The 16,237-nt window shown below is 38.9% G+C and overlaps 1 protein-coding gene across 1 annotated transcript; it reads left to right on the forward strand.

The window, feature by feature from the left end:
- The first annotated feature begins 5,000 nt into the window (after nt 1–5,000).
- brcc3 (BRCA1/BRCA2-containing complex, subunit 3) lies at nt 5,001–15,070 on the forward strand. The gene is made up of 8 exons (XM_042073561.1): nt 5,001–5,189; nt 8,495–8,614; nt 8,721–8,808; nt 8,910–8,998; nt 9,077–9,132; nt 13,018–13,149; nt 13,770–13,813; nt 14,167–15,070. Exons 1-8 carry the CDS (start codon nt 5,085–5,087, stop codon nt 14,313–14,315), a joined length of 783 nt encoding a protein of 260 aa, XP_041929495.1. The 5' UTR covers nt 5,001–5,084; the 3' UTR covers nt 14,316–15,070.
- Nucleotides 15,071–16,237: the final 1,167 nt, after the last annotated feature.

Consider the following 16,237-nt stretch of genomic DNA (forward strand, 5'->3'; position numbering starts at 1 on the left):
AGTCTTAAGGCGGGCTTAACAGGATAACGACAGTCCTGTGACGGTGAACAACAAGGAAGGTGGCTATGGCTAACGAAGAGCGGTTGTTTGAATCGGCGTTGGCGTCAACTTTGGAGGAGTTGGACTTGTGCTTTTCTTTGAAAGTTGAGCAACACAATGCACTTAAGTAATTCCTTTCGAAGAAGGATGTATTTGCCGTTTTGCCGACCGGATACGGATATGGTCGTAGCGCTGGCCTATTGCATGCCTAGGCAGTTTGAAAGACAATTCTCTGCCCGCCCCTTGGATTAAGCGAGGTAAATGGTTTGATTCCAGACTATACATTTCAATGATATAGGATGGCCCGCCAGGCTAGAACTATTTATTTTGTCAGCGGAAGACTGTATCAAAGAGCAATAAGTGTGTACCAACACAGTTGATATATGTACTATGTAGTGAATTAGTAGACCTGTTCCAAGACATCGAAGACATAACATACATGTCATATGTACATGTAAGTAATTAACTGGTACACTTAATAGGTTTATTCCATTGTATCAAAGAGTAACAAGGTTGTAGCAGCACAGCTGTTACATGTACACTGAAGACAATGAGGCCTTGACTGGAGCTAAGCATGCTTTGTATATCAAATCGATCATGACCTGATTTACCCCATCCAGCAGGTCTCAGGTCAGCTCTTTGCCTGTGATGAAAATTTAGGCAAATTGGCAAAGTTTTGTAAAAGCACTCAGTATCACAATGTAACAACTATATGTAGGTACCCACAAATACATTATGCAAGTACAATGATAGTACCTGATAGTACATGTTGTTACACAGGTTGTACCACTGTACCTAATTAGGTAAGTACACTGTAACAGCGACACATTAAAATAAAGTGTTACCGTCATTTATACCAGTTATCACTGTAGGACAACTGAAACAACACAAAATAAACAGGGCTGTTGCTGAAAATATTTTATTCCTGTAGGATATACTACCTACCTACATTGCTGGTACATTTTGGAACAGTACAGCTACAGTACATGAACTAATTATCTTTAGTGTCTTCCAGTAGCCTATCGTAAAGGTTATATATACTGTAGCTTAGTTGGCTTGTGCATGACGTGACGTTTTGTAACCTACATTTCCGTCAGTCTACACTCTACAGTTAACCCTTCCAAGATAGAACCCTTCTCTACTTTGAGAGACCAACCACCACTCTACAGATAACTACACTCTACAGATAACCCTTCCAAGATAGAACCCTTCTCTACTTTGAGAGACCAACCACCACTCATGCCATCGATGTTGAATTTTGGGCGTCTGACGGAAACTGATCAATCTGACCAACAATTAACGTCGATTTGACACTATTTTGCTGTCCGGGTTTGCAAATCATTCATTTAGGCCTAGAAAATTGAAGTTGCGCTATTTGTTATTATAATCACAGCATGGCCTTACTATGTTATCATTAGGCTACCATATCATTAAATTATCGCAATTAATAAGTCATCATAATCATCATAGTCAGCATGGCATGTCACAGCCTACCTGCTCCACCATTGAGTTCTTATCATGTAGCCTCAACTAGGCTCGCACTCTCCACCTGCTCACTGTCCCTTGCTCTGTATGCTTGCTTACATCCTCGTTCAAACTCAACAAACTTCAATATGTTGCTGACATATGCTAGCCTACTTGCAATATTGTATTTTTGAAGCTTCTACATTGGTGTTCATTTTGCATAATTGTCACTTCCTTGTGTAGGCAACTTCTATTAACTTTTGATGCGCTCACAGAATCCTGGCTCTGAGCCAAAATGGGAGGGGTGGGGTCTGACGTGAGCTGTTATTGGATCAGTCCAGTGTCAATATTGAAATGTAACCAATGGGCCGCTGATTGTCCTTCCTTTGGGCCGATCGTTGGCCAAAATAATTAAATTATATATATAGCCTGTTCTATCGGCCCAAAAGGTGCGTCGGCCCACCAGGAAAATGCCCGGTATGCCAGATGGCCAGTCCGCCCATGCCTACATCGTCTCTGTAGAAACATGTGGATGACAGACCTCGCAAGGGTGTAGTTGGTTATTAAGATACTTAATATCAGAATAGTCCATCCTTAAGACTCAGTTTATGATTATCAACAGCGACAACACATCCTTATCCTACAAAGTGTTCTAAGCTGTTTACTTTAAACTGTTTGGCTATCAACTATCCTTAAACTGAAATGAATGAAACACAAAATGTTGCATTGTTTGCAATGAAATACTATAGGCTAGTATATTTAACTACCATTACAGATTTATGGTGCAACAACCTCACTTAAATATCTAAGTTGTATTGAACAATTGTACACATTCCTTGTTTTTGGTATAACTCTAACTTGTTTGCTTTTGTCTTTTAGGTTCCAGACCAGACCAGTGTGGTGATGACCGTGTATTACATTACGTGTGTGCCTGTCTGTGCGCATCCTGCCAACCATACGTCGCTGACATTAACACTTACATTCATTCCCAAAAACATGTGACCATATCTCAACATATCTGCTCATACCTTTGAACTATACTGAGACGTAGATCTGATATCTACACTGAGACATTCTGAGTATTATATTGTTACAGGAGGACTATGCCGACAACTATACGAAGCATGCATACATTTGAATCATACCTGTGCTGTGACATCTGTGAAACTTAGCTGTGCTGTTAGACCTTTGTTTTTAGACCTGAGCTGTGCTGTGTGAAAATTAAGATTCTTCTGTCTAAAACTGATCATCTGATGGGCTGAATCTTATTCTTCAGTCTATACCATCAAATGTGACCTACAGTATTATATAGTAGTATATAATATATATAATATAATATAGTATAGTATAGTATAGTAGTATATAATATATATAATATAATATAGTATAGTATACAATTAACTGAGACCTCTAGCTCTTGCTGCCAGTTCAGAATTACCACTGATAAATAGATCTGTCTTAGGACAATATGATTGGCATTATCAAGTTCTGTAAGAATGCAAATTCAGTAGACATCTGGTTTCTCCCTAATCATTATTGGGTAACTTTAAAATTGGTTTCAACAACTGTGATTTTTTGACTTCAAGCTTACTTTGGTTTTTAAGTGTTCATTAGTGTATTCTGAGTATCATTCTGCTGTATTAAAACAAAGAATGTTGATCAATATTGAATTAACAATTTATTTTTACTGACTGTCATATACTCTAAACATCTAACCAAGTAAGTGGTTTTCAGGAATACTGTAAGTCTATGTAATCTGAATAATTATACTGCTAGTAATATAATGTTATAAACAGCAGCTTTTTGCAATTACATGCAATGGTAATTCCCTGGAATTACATTTTCTAGTTCACTTTGCAAACAGAACATGTCTAGCTAGTATCATGTAATTACATGCTTCTATTTCCAAAGGAATGAAAGCTGTTTATACCAACTTAACATCATTATTAATATTGTGCTATACATGTGGCACAAACAATGTTAGAGTTTGTGGACTAACCATACTGTAGGCTATATTTGAATGGAGCTGGTAAAAAAAGGTCATTATGAGAATGTGTGGACACAATGGGTTTAAAGTGACAGTGCACCATTAACAAATGAGTTAAACAGCATCAAATGAGTAATATTTCTTAAGAAATTCATACTTACATACTTACTAGAAATTCATAAAATTACTGTGTCATTATTGTCATTTAAATAATATGAAAGTGTTAAACTTTTACCTTTGGTTACTCATTTTGTGACTTATGTTGTATTTAAAATGTCACTTAAGAAGCTTTAGTCTTTAAGGAGAAAATTTACTTTTTAATCACGATTAATCTAGATTAGCCTGAATTTTTGAATGTCAAAATATGAGATTGATTAGTAATCGTTTTTAATCGTTTGACAGCCTTAGTAAAAAGTTAAGATTAAACTAAATGCGGCGGTGGTTGAAACAGACTTCTGGGGGTGAGAAGAGGAACGAGGCAGGGGATGAGGATATCGACAGACAGATAGATAGATAGATAGATAGATAGATCCCAAACTTGAAATGAAGTATATGCTTTCAGTGGCGCTCATAATTTCTCTTATTTTCACCGGAAAAATAAGAAAAAAAAAATTGGGTAGTGGAAATTCTGATTGGCTGGTAACTTTAGAAAGTTACCAGCCACATTGGCTGGTGATCAAAAACGTTAATTTAGAACCCTGATGTTATGCCTGAAACAACTGAGTCAGTGCCCCCCAAAAAGGAACATTTAAGACCCATTTCACATTAGACTACACAAAAGTGTACCCTTGTCTCATAAGAGTAAAAATCTATGTCTTGCACGCTGCATTGTTTGTAACAGTGACTTTAGCATTGCCCATGGCGGGTTAAATGATTGCAAAAGACATGTTGAGGTGAGTTTAACAAATGCCATTTTATGTGCATATTATTCAGGCCCATAGATGGTTATAGCCAAGGCTAAAAGACCAAACTACCAAAATCTACATATTTTATTACCACAATTTATATCTGCCTTCCTTATTTGGTGTACGGACATTATTGAACAAATATATTCATCTGTGTTTCAGTATCTAAGTAGGCTAAAGTAATGGGGGGGGGGGGGGGGGGGGGTGTCTGCCTAGTGTTGGGATGTCTGGGATAGCCTATAATGTAGCCTGTTTGTTGATATTGTCAGTCAATGTGGAGGAGAAAAAAACAACATACATTTTAAATGGATTTTAATGTTATTTTCCTTGATTGTTGCAAAGATGGCAAAGATTCAGCCATGTCAAAAAAAGTCACTGTCCGTTTAGACTCATGATGTGACATGATATTGAAAGGACAAATTATGAAAGGATGGACTTTTGCTTCGAGTGCTCTGTCCAGTAACACTAGACCCCCAAACAGTTGGTGGCGGTAATGGACTAAATAAGATCTGCCAACCGCCGATTAAACTCAACAGAAGAAGAAAGAGGAAACTCACCGGAAGACTTGCGTGCGACGCCAACCGAGCATAGACAGTAAAAGAAAGCAACCGAGCCTGTGGTATCAAATGATTCCTGATATGCATTACGAATAAAAATCAAGTTAGTCTGTTACTCTCTTCTCTTTTAACATGGCTGTTAGCGCCGTTTATCTCGGATCAGACGCCTTTCTTGTCTGTATGAACCATGCCTTAAGTACGGAGAAAGAAGAGGTTATGGGACTATGCATTGGAGAGGTAACGTTAACTTTATCGTAGGCCCTACTAGTATTTGTTGATGGTTTCTTGCAAATGTTCGTATGTTGGTACCGGCGTCATAGCCTACTATCCGACAATATGTCTCTGGTTAGTCTTCGTTGAAATGGTGTTAGTTGACTTTAGTCAGATCTGGAAACCTAAACTCTTGTACACTCCTGTACACCGCCCAGGCTATTCTACCACTCATTTAATTTCAATTTGACAATAAACGACTCCAGATGTAAAGACATAGCCTGCACCGAGAATAAACTAAATCTATGGAATGGATTTTGAGAAATGATTTCCCTCACAGGGCTCTGATTTCCCCTTGTGCACATAATTAACGTTGCCATGACATGACCTGCTCTGAGTTTTAGGGAAGTTTGAGTTGTAAGTTGACAAATATCCATAACTTAGATTACATCCGTCCCAACATTAGTTAACCGTCTCTGGTTATGCCCAGAGCATTATAAAGCTATGATAGCTTTATAGTAGTTCTTCTATAGCCTACTGTACATCCCTTTAAAATTCAACAGTCACCGCCCACCTCCGTGATGGCTCAGGTTCCGGAAGTAAGTTTCTCATTAATTTCTCCATTTGAGGTCTGTACAAATCTGTATGTGTTTAGGCCTTGCCTAACTAAGGTTGACCAGCTATGGAGTAACTCATACAACACTGCATTTCGAAAAGAAAAAAATTGTGTGCCTGTTTACTAAATGGTGTCAAATGAACACAGCCTTTTTACTAAAATGAATGCATAATATACATTCTGCGCAATCTAGTAAAATGAGAGCATAATTGAGTGCACAATTTGGTCAAATGAGCGCACATTCTCACGATATACAAAAACGAAATGGCATTAATGTACTAGCCTACTAATTTTCTATCCGGTGAAAAACAAGAATCATTTCGATACAAAAACACTCAATAAAGACAACTCTTTTGTAGCCTATATTCTACTCAAACCAAACAACTCTGAAATGTATAAAACTGAACTGGCAGATATCACAGAAAAAATATCTTGTGAACATCATAAGCATCTCCAGAAGCACAGCTCTGAATTTGGTGAAGCCTTAATTATCTCTGTTTTTTTTCTGTCTCAGCAGCAAGTATGCTAGCCTAGTTGTTTATCTAGCACAGATGCACTGTAAAACTCTGAGCCAGACATGTCATCTCACGCTACTATCAGCGTAGCCTAATATATGTGACTCCCAGTGGCTCAAACGAAAAGTGCAATTCTCTGTTGGGAGAGTGATGACAGACAAACCGAGGGATAAATAGCAGCAAGGTTTCCCTTTATCTCATACAAATCGTGCATTCTTGCTTTTATAGTCTAACTTATAAAACTGATCTGTCATGGATTTGCACTGAGTTGATTCTCAATAATACAGAACAAAATGCTTTCCGCATCAGTTCACGGAACACATCTTTTTCCTTTCAAATACGGGACGACTACTACTAGCGATACGTTTTCCGACCTAAAGATAGTTTAACACGCTTCCTTTTGAATGAAAGACAAGATGCCTAACTTCATACCGTTTACATAGCACATTCAACTTTCAAGGTGAGAAACAGTTTTCATCAGATGTCCACGCATTGCTCCTCATTACCTTGGTAACGTTAGCCATCTTGCAAGAGTGAGCAGCAAATCAACGTTGTTTGAGGCATTTCCATGGCAAAGGTAATCTCTACCAATCAAAGGCTCTGCTTTACACTTTAGGATTTTGGGTAGTGTAGTGCTTCTCCGTCTGATGAGCCAGACCCACATCAAGATGTAGGGTCTGGGAACTCACCATTGGCAGTGCATAATCCGAGGGGTGGGATAAACGGTTGTCTTTCGAATTCCCTTAACACACAATAGAATAGTACGAGTCCCGTGTGTTTTCCCACCAGTGGAACTAGTTGGTTAGTTAATCAAACTTTTGCCAACTTAAAAAAAGCTTAACTCGAGTGGCGCTTTTTGCCAGCAGCAGCATCCATCTTCTATACATAATGTGATTGGCCTGATCGAAGTTTGATTTTTACAGCTACTGAGCAAGGCACCCTCACTGCTCCCTGCTGTTGTTGCAGGCAGCTCACTGCGCCGGGAATCCGGGATTAGTGTGTGCTTCACCTCACTGCGTGTTCACTATGTGCTGAGTGTGTTTCACTAATTCACGGATTGGGATAAATGCAGAGACCAAATTTCCCTCACGGGATTAAAAGAGTATATACTGTATACTTATACTTATACTATACATGAGCATACAATTGCTTCATCATATAGGCCTAGCTGGTTTTAAGTCTACCTTGGATGGTTACGATTTTATGCTTTATAAAATGAATGAATTTGAGAAAATGAATTGGATTCTTACTTCCAGAATCGGAGTGGGCAGTTACTATTGAGCTCTATAGACCTCTGAAGATTGCCTACAAAAAACCTGCCATCTTTGCCTATATAAGGACATCCAGTATCTTGCTATTTTTCCTATGGGAAAATAACATTGAGATTTTGAATAACCGCTGTTACGCTGGGACGAAGAAGTCTGAAATGCCGACATTTTGCCCTACACTTGTCATCTGCTTTCAAGTGGGTTTTGTGATCTTCATCTATGTTAAGACAGCGAACTTTGATTTGTACGCCCGGAGAGACGAAACGCGAGCATCCTGATGATGGCAGCTTGCAGGTAGTTCTCCCAATTACAGCTCTGCCCTGCAATGCAGTCAATGTGCACTAGGCCTATCCTGTAGACATGAAACATGTAATGTCTACATAGGCTAGATGATCCCTCTGAAAGCTTGTAATTCAGTAACAATTTTTTCCTCGTAATTCATTCCATAAATTTGGTTTTCTCCTTAAATTTTGTTCCTTTATGAATTAAAGTGTTTTTTATATAGTATATCTAATTTTGAGATTAGATAAGAAAAACTCACAGTAGTAGACATGGCTTGGGGGCTGACAGCAAAGTGTTTGTGTGGATTTCTTTTATGCTTGTTCTTTAAAAAATGTAGGCCTAGTGTATTATATTAAAATGGTTGATAGAATATTCCAACAGTGTGAGTGTCAAGACATTTGGAAGTTTTCAGACAGTGAATTTATACCGTAAATCTGAGACTAGCAGCAATCATAGAAAAAAAATAAAGGATAGCATGACGCCGTATATGTTGGTTGTGCATTAGTATAGCTAGTATAGCTTCAGCATGTCTTTGTTTCTGCAGCTGGATTAATCCAGTAGCTAACATTAATTACCCAACCATTTAATTTATTCTATACATATGAATCATTTGTCATACTTTTCACATGATAGTATGCCTCTTTTTGTCAGGTTGATACAAATCGCATTGTACACATTCACTCTGTGATCATCCTGCGGCGGTCAGACAAAAGGAAAGATCGTGTCGAAATATCACCTGAACAGCTCTCTGCTGCCTCAACCGAGGCAGAAATATCCTTTTACCCTTGTAGCAAAGTTGTTTGGTTTTGTGTTTTTTGCTTTATCAGTAGACCTTGGCACTGATAAAAGTAGCAGTTTGTCCTTAAGTCAAACATACAGATTAGCTGAGATGACTGGGCGCCCAGTGAGAGTTGTTGGATGGTATCACTCCCATCCACACATCACAGTTTGGCCATCACACGTCGGTAGGCTACGGATGATTGTAAAGCTTTGCTCGTTTTGTCAATATGCATAATGTTATGATCAATCCATGGAATGTCATGACATAATTTCATTTTAATTCTAGATGTGAGAACTCAAGCAATGTATCAGATGATGGATCAAGGATTTGTGGGACTTATTTTTTCTTGTTTCATTGAGGACAAGAACACTAAAGTGAGTGATAAAATGAATCATCCATATATTTAAAATAATCACTCAATATTCAATAATCATTCCATTTGTACTTTTCAGACAGGTAGAGTGCTTTACACCTGTTTCCAGTCAGTCCAGGCACAGAAAGGCTCAGAGTGAGTGCATTGCTTCCAGAATCTTTTGCATGAAAGCACTGGCATGTTTTGCCATTAAGAGAAACTTTCTTGTTGTCTTTTCCAATAAGTGTTGTATTTGGTCCTCCCTTTATTTACACAGTGTATAGCCCTAGTTCTGTCTGGAAATTAAATATGATCAAGGTATGTTATTCTGCATTAGCCAAACATTGATGAACATAAAAAACACACTAGGATAAGACATAAAGAGAAAGGCTTGTATCAAAGGTGTTCCAACTTTTAACCTGGTATCAAGCAGCAATTAAACTATGTTCTCACCTTCATGCCTTTTATCACCTCAGTTGATATCCAACACGCATAAACTTATGAAGTCATAGCTTCATCTTACGGCCTTCCACTAACTGTGTTTCTCAAAGAAATGCCATAGCTGAAAAATGCCAAATGCCATGCCAGAGCTGAAAAAATCCATATCCAGTTTTCTTTTAGATTGCTTAGGCTGTTTAAATCATATTTTATCATGTCTAAACTTAATATCAACCATACATACAGTTTCTATTGAACAATCCTTGGACATTATACTTGAATACAACTAGCTGCCAGTGGTGCGTGGGTCCATTAACAAGTGGCCTGCACTCGCCCAATATTTAAATCAACAGGTAACAGAGGGTAAACAGGTCAAGTTCAATAAATGGTGTAATGGACCCTGACACAGATTCAAAGGAGATTATAAGCAATGAAAAAAATCCCATAATCATGACCATAACCAACTACGTAGAATGCATTTCCGACGAACTTCCAAGGATTCTAACAGTGCCTTTCAAAAGCTCTAAGAGAGGGCTATTCAACTAGTGGCCCGCTGGATTTTACCAGTGGCCTGCCTGCAAATTGCCTTCAAATCTAGCTTCCATGACTAAGATAAAATCAATAAAATACAACGACAGCAGTGATTGGCTGCAAAAGTAAACAATGTTGCGCGGCTTGCGGCTCTCACACTGGGCTATCGGATAACCTACAGAGGAATTTACGCGTTGGCAGAAGTTACGCTTCACTGTGGTTTATTTCTCATCCTAACAATGGATTATTTCTACCGCTGAAATCAAGAAGACTCCTATGTAGTCACAAAGCCAGAACTGAGAGACTCAGGAGTTTTTATCCCCAGGCCATCCGAACTCTGAACTCACACTATACTGACTTTGCACACATTCACTCCTCAGCACTCTCAAACATTTCCCAACCCTGAACTCACACTATACTGACTTTGCACTCATTCACTCACTCCTCAGCACTCATGACCCCCCCCCCCCCCCACACACACACCTACATGACTTTTAGCACTTTTACATCCCTCTCCCTATGCTACAGACCTTTTATTTATTTTCTTATTTCATCACACGTCAAAACACACACAAACACACACACACACACACATCTGACTTTCTCCAACTTTTGCACATCTCCATAGAACTTTTTATTTATTATTTTTGATTTCTCCTCCATCTATCTACCCATGTCCTTGATTGCCTAGCCTTTCTGCACCCCCCACCCCTATCCCCAACACACACACAAAAAACACACACACTTACATCATCACTGTCATCACCTCACATACATACAGCACACTGCTTGCTACAGTAAGCCTCCTCTACATACTTGCTGCACACTGCCCCCCCCCCCCCCCCCTACATACATAGCACATTGTCTTCAGGATCTTCTCCAACACACATCCTCTACATACTTACAGCACACTGCCCCCACCTACCCACACACACACTACACACACACACACACACAGTCACTGCTCCACTCCCCTCCCGACCCACACACACATCTTCACTGTCATCACTCACATACATCATACATAAAGTACTCTGCTTGCAATAGTAAGTCCCTTCACCATACTTGCAGTACACTGCCCCCCACCCCCTCTCCCCTACATACACAGCACATTATTTCATCAGGAAGCTTCTCCAACACACATCCCCAATACACAGCACATTGTCTCATGACATGCTAGGTTACGGGGACGCTGGCGAGACACGCCGCTCCGTCTGGCATCATGTTTTTGTTTGTTTTTATGTAATGTTTGTAATTTTATGTAATGTCATGTTTATTTTTTGTATTGATTTGTCTAGTTAAATGTTTTCTCTCTTTATTTACGTTATTTTTGATAGTTTTCGTGTTATTCTCTTAGTCCTTTTTACTGCTTTCAAGTCGTCTGTCCATTGGGAGCTTGCTGGCTAGCTTTTGCCCTGGGCCTCTTACATCCTTCCCATCCATCTGTGAGCCGGTGCTGCACTTCGCTGTCTGGTCAAGGGGATTTCTCGGGACAGCAGCTCTGCGAAAGATCTGCCGAGGTCGCCGAGCTGGATTGAGCAGACTAACGTTAACGTTGAAGAACTCTGCATTAAGGACCAACAAACTGTCGCCGTTACAAGTCCACCGAGTTGCTGATCTACAAGATCGCCCACGACTTTCGGATTGGTATGCTTCCAGTGATCTTCAGACTAACAAGGCCTAACGTTCACGTTATCTCCAGACTGCCAGTGAGTGTAAAGAACTTTGTTGGCGTTGCATCGGTTGTGGAGACACAGCTGTGCGCAGTTTCACGCGAGTCATCATTGCCCTTGGACATTTTCAGCCGGTTGGAAATTGGACTAATTCTATTCTTATTTTTTATTTATTTTATTTATTAATTTGTTTGTTGTCTGTCTTGTATGTCTTGGTGTCACGGGTACGCTGGCGACTACACCGCTCCGTCCAGCATCTTTTGCGTTTGTTATTTCTTAAATGTAGTTATATGTCTTGGTGTCACGGGTACGCTGACGACTACGCCGCTCCGTCCGCTATTGTCTTTGTTAGTCTATGTGTCAATGACAATGTCTTATATGTGGAGCGCTTTGGGTTGCATTCTGTGCATGTTAAAATGCGCTATACAAATAAAACTGACTTGACTTGACCCCACATACACAGCACACTATCCCATCTCCCTTGTCATCCCCCCAACACACACACCAAGACCCCTGGCGGTTGGGTTAGCCCCTTGAGCCGTGGATCTGCCCAAAGTTTCTTCCTTAGTAAGGGAGTTTTTCCTTGCCCCTGTTGCTCTTGGGTGCTCCTTGTTGGTGCCCCCCCAATCCCAATCCTCCCCCACCTTTCTTATGCAGCCCTTGCCACTTAATCTACTAAACCCCCACTACTAAAGTAAACTACCCCCCCCCATAAATGCACAAATAGGCTGACACCAGACATAATTTCACTGCATTTCTTACATCCAGTAACTATATGCATGTGACAATAAACTTCCTTGTATCCTTGTAACAAATATGAAACATGACAGAAGTTGGATGTTAATGATCGTTAGCCTATCACTTGATGAGGCATTAAAATGTTGCCTATTGTTTGTCAGGATTTGTTTCACTGATTTCTTTTAAAAATATGAGCTATGACAGAAATTGGGTGTGGATGTTATACACTATATTGCCAAAAGTATTGGGTCACCTGCCTTGACTCGCATATGAACTTAAGTGACATCCCATTCTTAATCCAAGGTTTAATATGACGTCGGTCCACTCTTTGCAGTTATAGCAGCTTCAACTGTTTTGACCAAGTATACCTTACATACAGTCTAACAATGTAGCTGCAGTCGTGATGGTCTCGTGCCTCATCACAGCTATGGGTATAACCCTTACCAACCCCACTCTCACTCATGCTGTGTAGCAAAAATGCATAACGAAAACGGACAAATCAGACCCGCAGCCACACTGCAATTTGCTGCACATGTTATTTGTTGTACTTTGCACAGTCAAATAAGTCATTTTTTATTATTTAAGTTATAAAACTAACATGTTGTATGGCATAATTGATGACCTCAAATAAACCAATCTGCTTTTGATGGTATTCCTTTAGGTATGAGAGAATAGAGATTCCAATTCATGTGGTACCACATGAGGCCATTGGTAAAGTCTGCCTGGAATCAGCTGTAGAGCTCCCCAGGATCCTTTGCCAAGAGGAGCAGGACACATACAGAAGGATCCACAGGTATGTCTTTAAGAAGGAATTGTGAAGGCTGAAAAGAAGTAACACAATTGGAAAACACTCAGGATGCCTATCTCCAATGAATGATTAAGTACAATTTGAACAAATGATGGTAAATGTAATATTTCCTAATACTAGGTAGCAATATTTTATATATATATATATATATATATATATATATATATATATATATAATATTGCTGGACAAAGAAAATTATAAGCAAATATATTTATATAAAAATTATATATTGTTTTAAAAAAAGTAAAAGTTTAGGGTTGCTGCTCTTCTTGATATCAATATTTGTTCCAAATCTAGGGCCTTATAAAATCAATGGGCATGCAGTACAAACTTTTAATGCCAGAACATGGCTTCCCACATAAGGCATTTTTAATTGTTTACAAAACAAAATGATGACATGAAAACATTGGAGTTGAACACAAGCTCTTAGACCAACTGTGAACAAATTGAGATGGTGTAGATTTTGTCTGATTTGACACGGAATGAACCAATTGTCAATCCACAACAGACAAATAAAATGTCAATAGTGCATTCTAATGACAACTGGAGGAGAAACAATGCTAATATTTCAGTACCTAATCAAAACATCTGTAATCTTCTACAGCTTAACCCACCTGGACCCAATCACAAAGATACATAATGGCTCAGGTATGGCATGTGTTTTGTTAACTGATTTGTACTCTAAATTGTAAGTCTTGCCAGTCAAATTATGATGAGGAATGATTACAAGAAAACATTGTCCTTGGATTTACATAATTAAGTGGTTCATTCCCTTCCTTAAAGCGATACTCCACCATTTTGGGGAAATACACTCATTTTCCACCTCCCCTTGAGTTAAACAATTGAGTTTTACCTTTCCCCAGTTCATCCAGCCGTTCCGACAGTAGCACTTTTCCATCCTAGCATCCTTTTTTCCCTAATGTTGTACTTTGTGAACTTTCTGTAAAAACATATGCTGGATCCCATAAACATAAACAAACTGTTATGATATTTTCATATAGTGTTTACCAAGAACCTGTGTAGTCAGATGTCTGCTGTGAGTGGCCCATTACTGCAATGGCTGGAGGACCGTCTTGAACAGAATAAGCAGAGCATTCTGGAGCTGCAACAGGAGAAAGAGCGCCTCACCCTGGAACTTGCCTCCTTGTAACGAAATGCATGAATGGGAATGCATGGAGTGAAGTGTCTGTTATTTTTTATTTGATCATTTGATGAGAGAGCACTTGTACACATCCTTACAGACTTTTAAGGATGTATATAAATTAATTTAAAATGATCACAATACACAGATCTTCTGACAATGTGATTGAAATTTTGTGGAAACTTGCTAACATTTTTTTATGTGTGTGATTTCTTAAAGTTAATTGTATCCACTTAAGTTTTGAAGCCATATTGTGCTCTACTCACACTGCCAATATTCCCACAATCTTGTTTCTCTTTCTCTCTCTAGTCCACTGTTGGTTCACTCTGCCTCAATAGACCAATATTTTATGTCAAGAGGCTTATACTTAAATATGTGTGCTTATAATTAAATAGACTTAAATTTATGGGAATTAATGGGAATTGCTAATAAAATACCAATAATGTGGTAATCTCCTTCCTTTATTATATGTGACCTAAAAGCTTATTTATTGAAAACCCTACATCGGTAGAGAGGTGGTCCTATTGTTCTTTGTAGATGTGTATTATTGGGTATTTTGTGTTTTAAAGGAACATGCCACCGTTTTATAAAATTGGGTTATTCACCGTCTCCCCTAGGGTTAGATAAGTGAGCAAAAACATTTTTGTGTCCATGCATGCATTGTCATAGTTCGGCAGCGCCCCCGCTAGGTTAGCTTAGCGTAGTGAATGGAATCCTTTGTTGGCGGATTGCATGCCGTGAGTAAAAGTGAGCCAACAAAACAAATGTGGCAGTGCAGATTAAGACGGGCGATCTCCTAGGCAGGTATTGACTTGGCACTATATTGGGGCGAAGCACAGGCAAAACACTGCTACTTGGGTGCAGAGATTGTCCGTGCTGTGGCGAGTGAGAAAGTACTGATGTGTTGCATGATATCTCTGCATCCAAGTAGCAGTACTACGCCTGTGCTTCCCCCTATGCTGACTTGCAAAATACAGGGTTTTTTTCTGTAAGAGATTATAGGTTAAAGACACCAGTGCATCTGTACACATGAAACTTGTGCTTGCAGCCCCACTAGGCTGATTGTCACCAGAAAAAGATTTTTTTTTTAATGTTAATTGCAAAACATTCAGTGAACGAATCTAGATACACATAAAACTCCAAGGCAATGGATACACATTCATGGTCAAATATAAGGGTTAGATTTACCCCTACTTAACAGATGCTTTGATCCATAGCAACTTACATTAACCAACAAACTTGTGTAGTTCAATGTAGAACTCCTATCCAGAACAAACACAAGGGAACTATGTACAAATGTTGTTGCCTCTGCTTTGGTTTGATTAATGGATGGTTCTCTCTCAGGTTAATTGTGAAGTAAAAATATAAAAACTGTCATAATAATGTTAATATATGTCATTGTGAGTAGATATGCACATCTCACAACCTTAAAGGTGCTCTAAGAGATGTTGGGTAGGGTCACTACTGTTGACGTTCAAACAAAACAAAAATGTTTTATCTTAAATATTTAGAAACCATTTAACATCCTTAGAGCACCTTTAACCTTGGTACATTTGATGAATAGCACAGTTTGGATAATCGATGCCACCTGATTTGAATGGTATGTTTAGTTACAATTTAACTAATGTTATGCCACTGCTTGGTTGAATGGCCCATTGTCATGCATTCTTCAGACCATGTAATAACCGTAGGTTATTTTCACACCTATGAAGTAGCTCCAGTTTTTTAGCTGTATCACACTTGTATATTCATTTGCCAAACTCGTTTTGAAGTTTAAATGAACTGTCACGTTGCAATATCTATACAATACAGACGTTCAGAACATAGCAACATTGTCATCTCAAATCGAACACCAACTCTGTGCACGATCACATTTAAATATAACTTTATTGGTGTCCTCTGTTTGATAGTGACATGGTTGTACTGTATCA

Source organism: Alosa sapidissima, chromosome 20 (assembly GCF_018492685.1).
Source record: "Alosa sapidissima isolate fAloSap1 chromosome 20, fAloSap1.pri, whole genome shotgun sequence".
NCBI lineage: Eukaryota > Metazoa > Chordata > Actinopteri > Clupeiformes > Clupeidae > Alosa > Alosa sapidissima.

Coding starts and splice junctions, on each gene's coding strand:
- brcc3 (XM_042073561.1), top strand. CDS start 5,085: ATGGCTGTTAGCGCCGTTTATCTCGGATCAGACGCCTTTCTTGTCTGT. Junction 5,190..8,494: donor TGGGACTATGCATTGGAGAG/GTAACGTTAACT, acceptor TCTTTTTGTCAG/GTTGATACAAATCGCATTGT. Junction 13,150..13,769: donor ACATACAGAAGGATCCACAG/GTATGTCTTTAA, acceptor AATCTTCTACAG/CTTAACCCACCTGGACCCAA.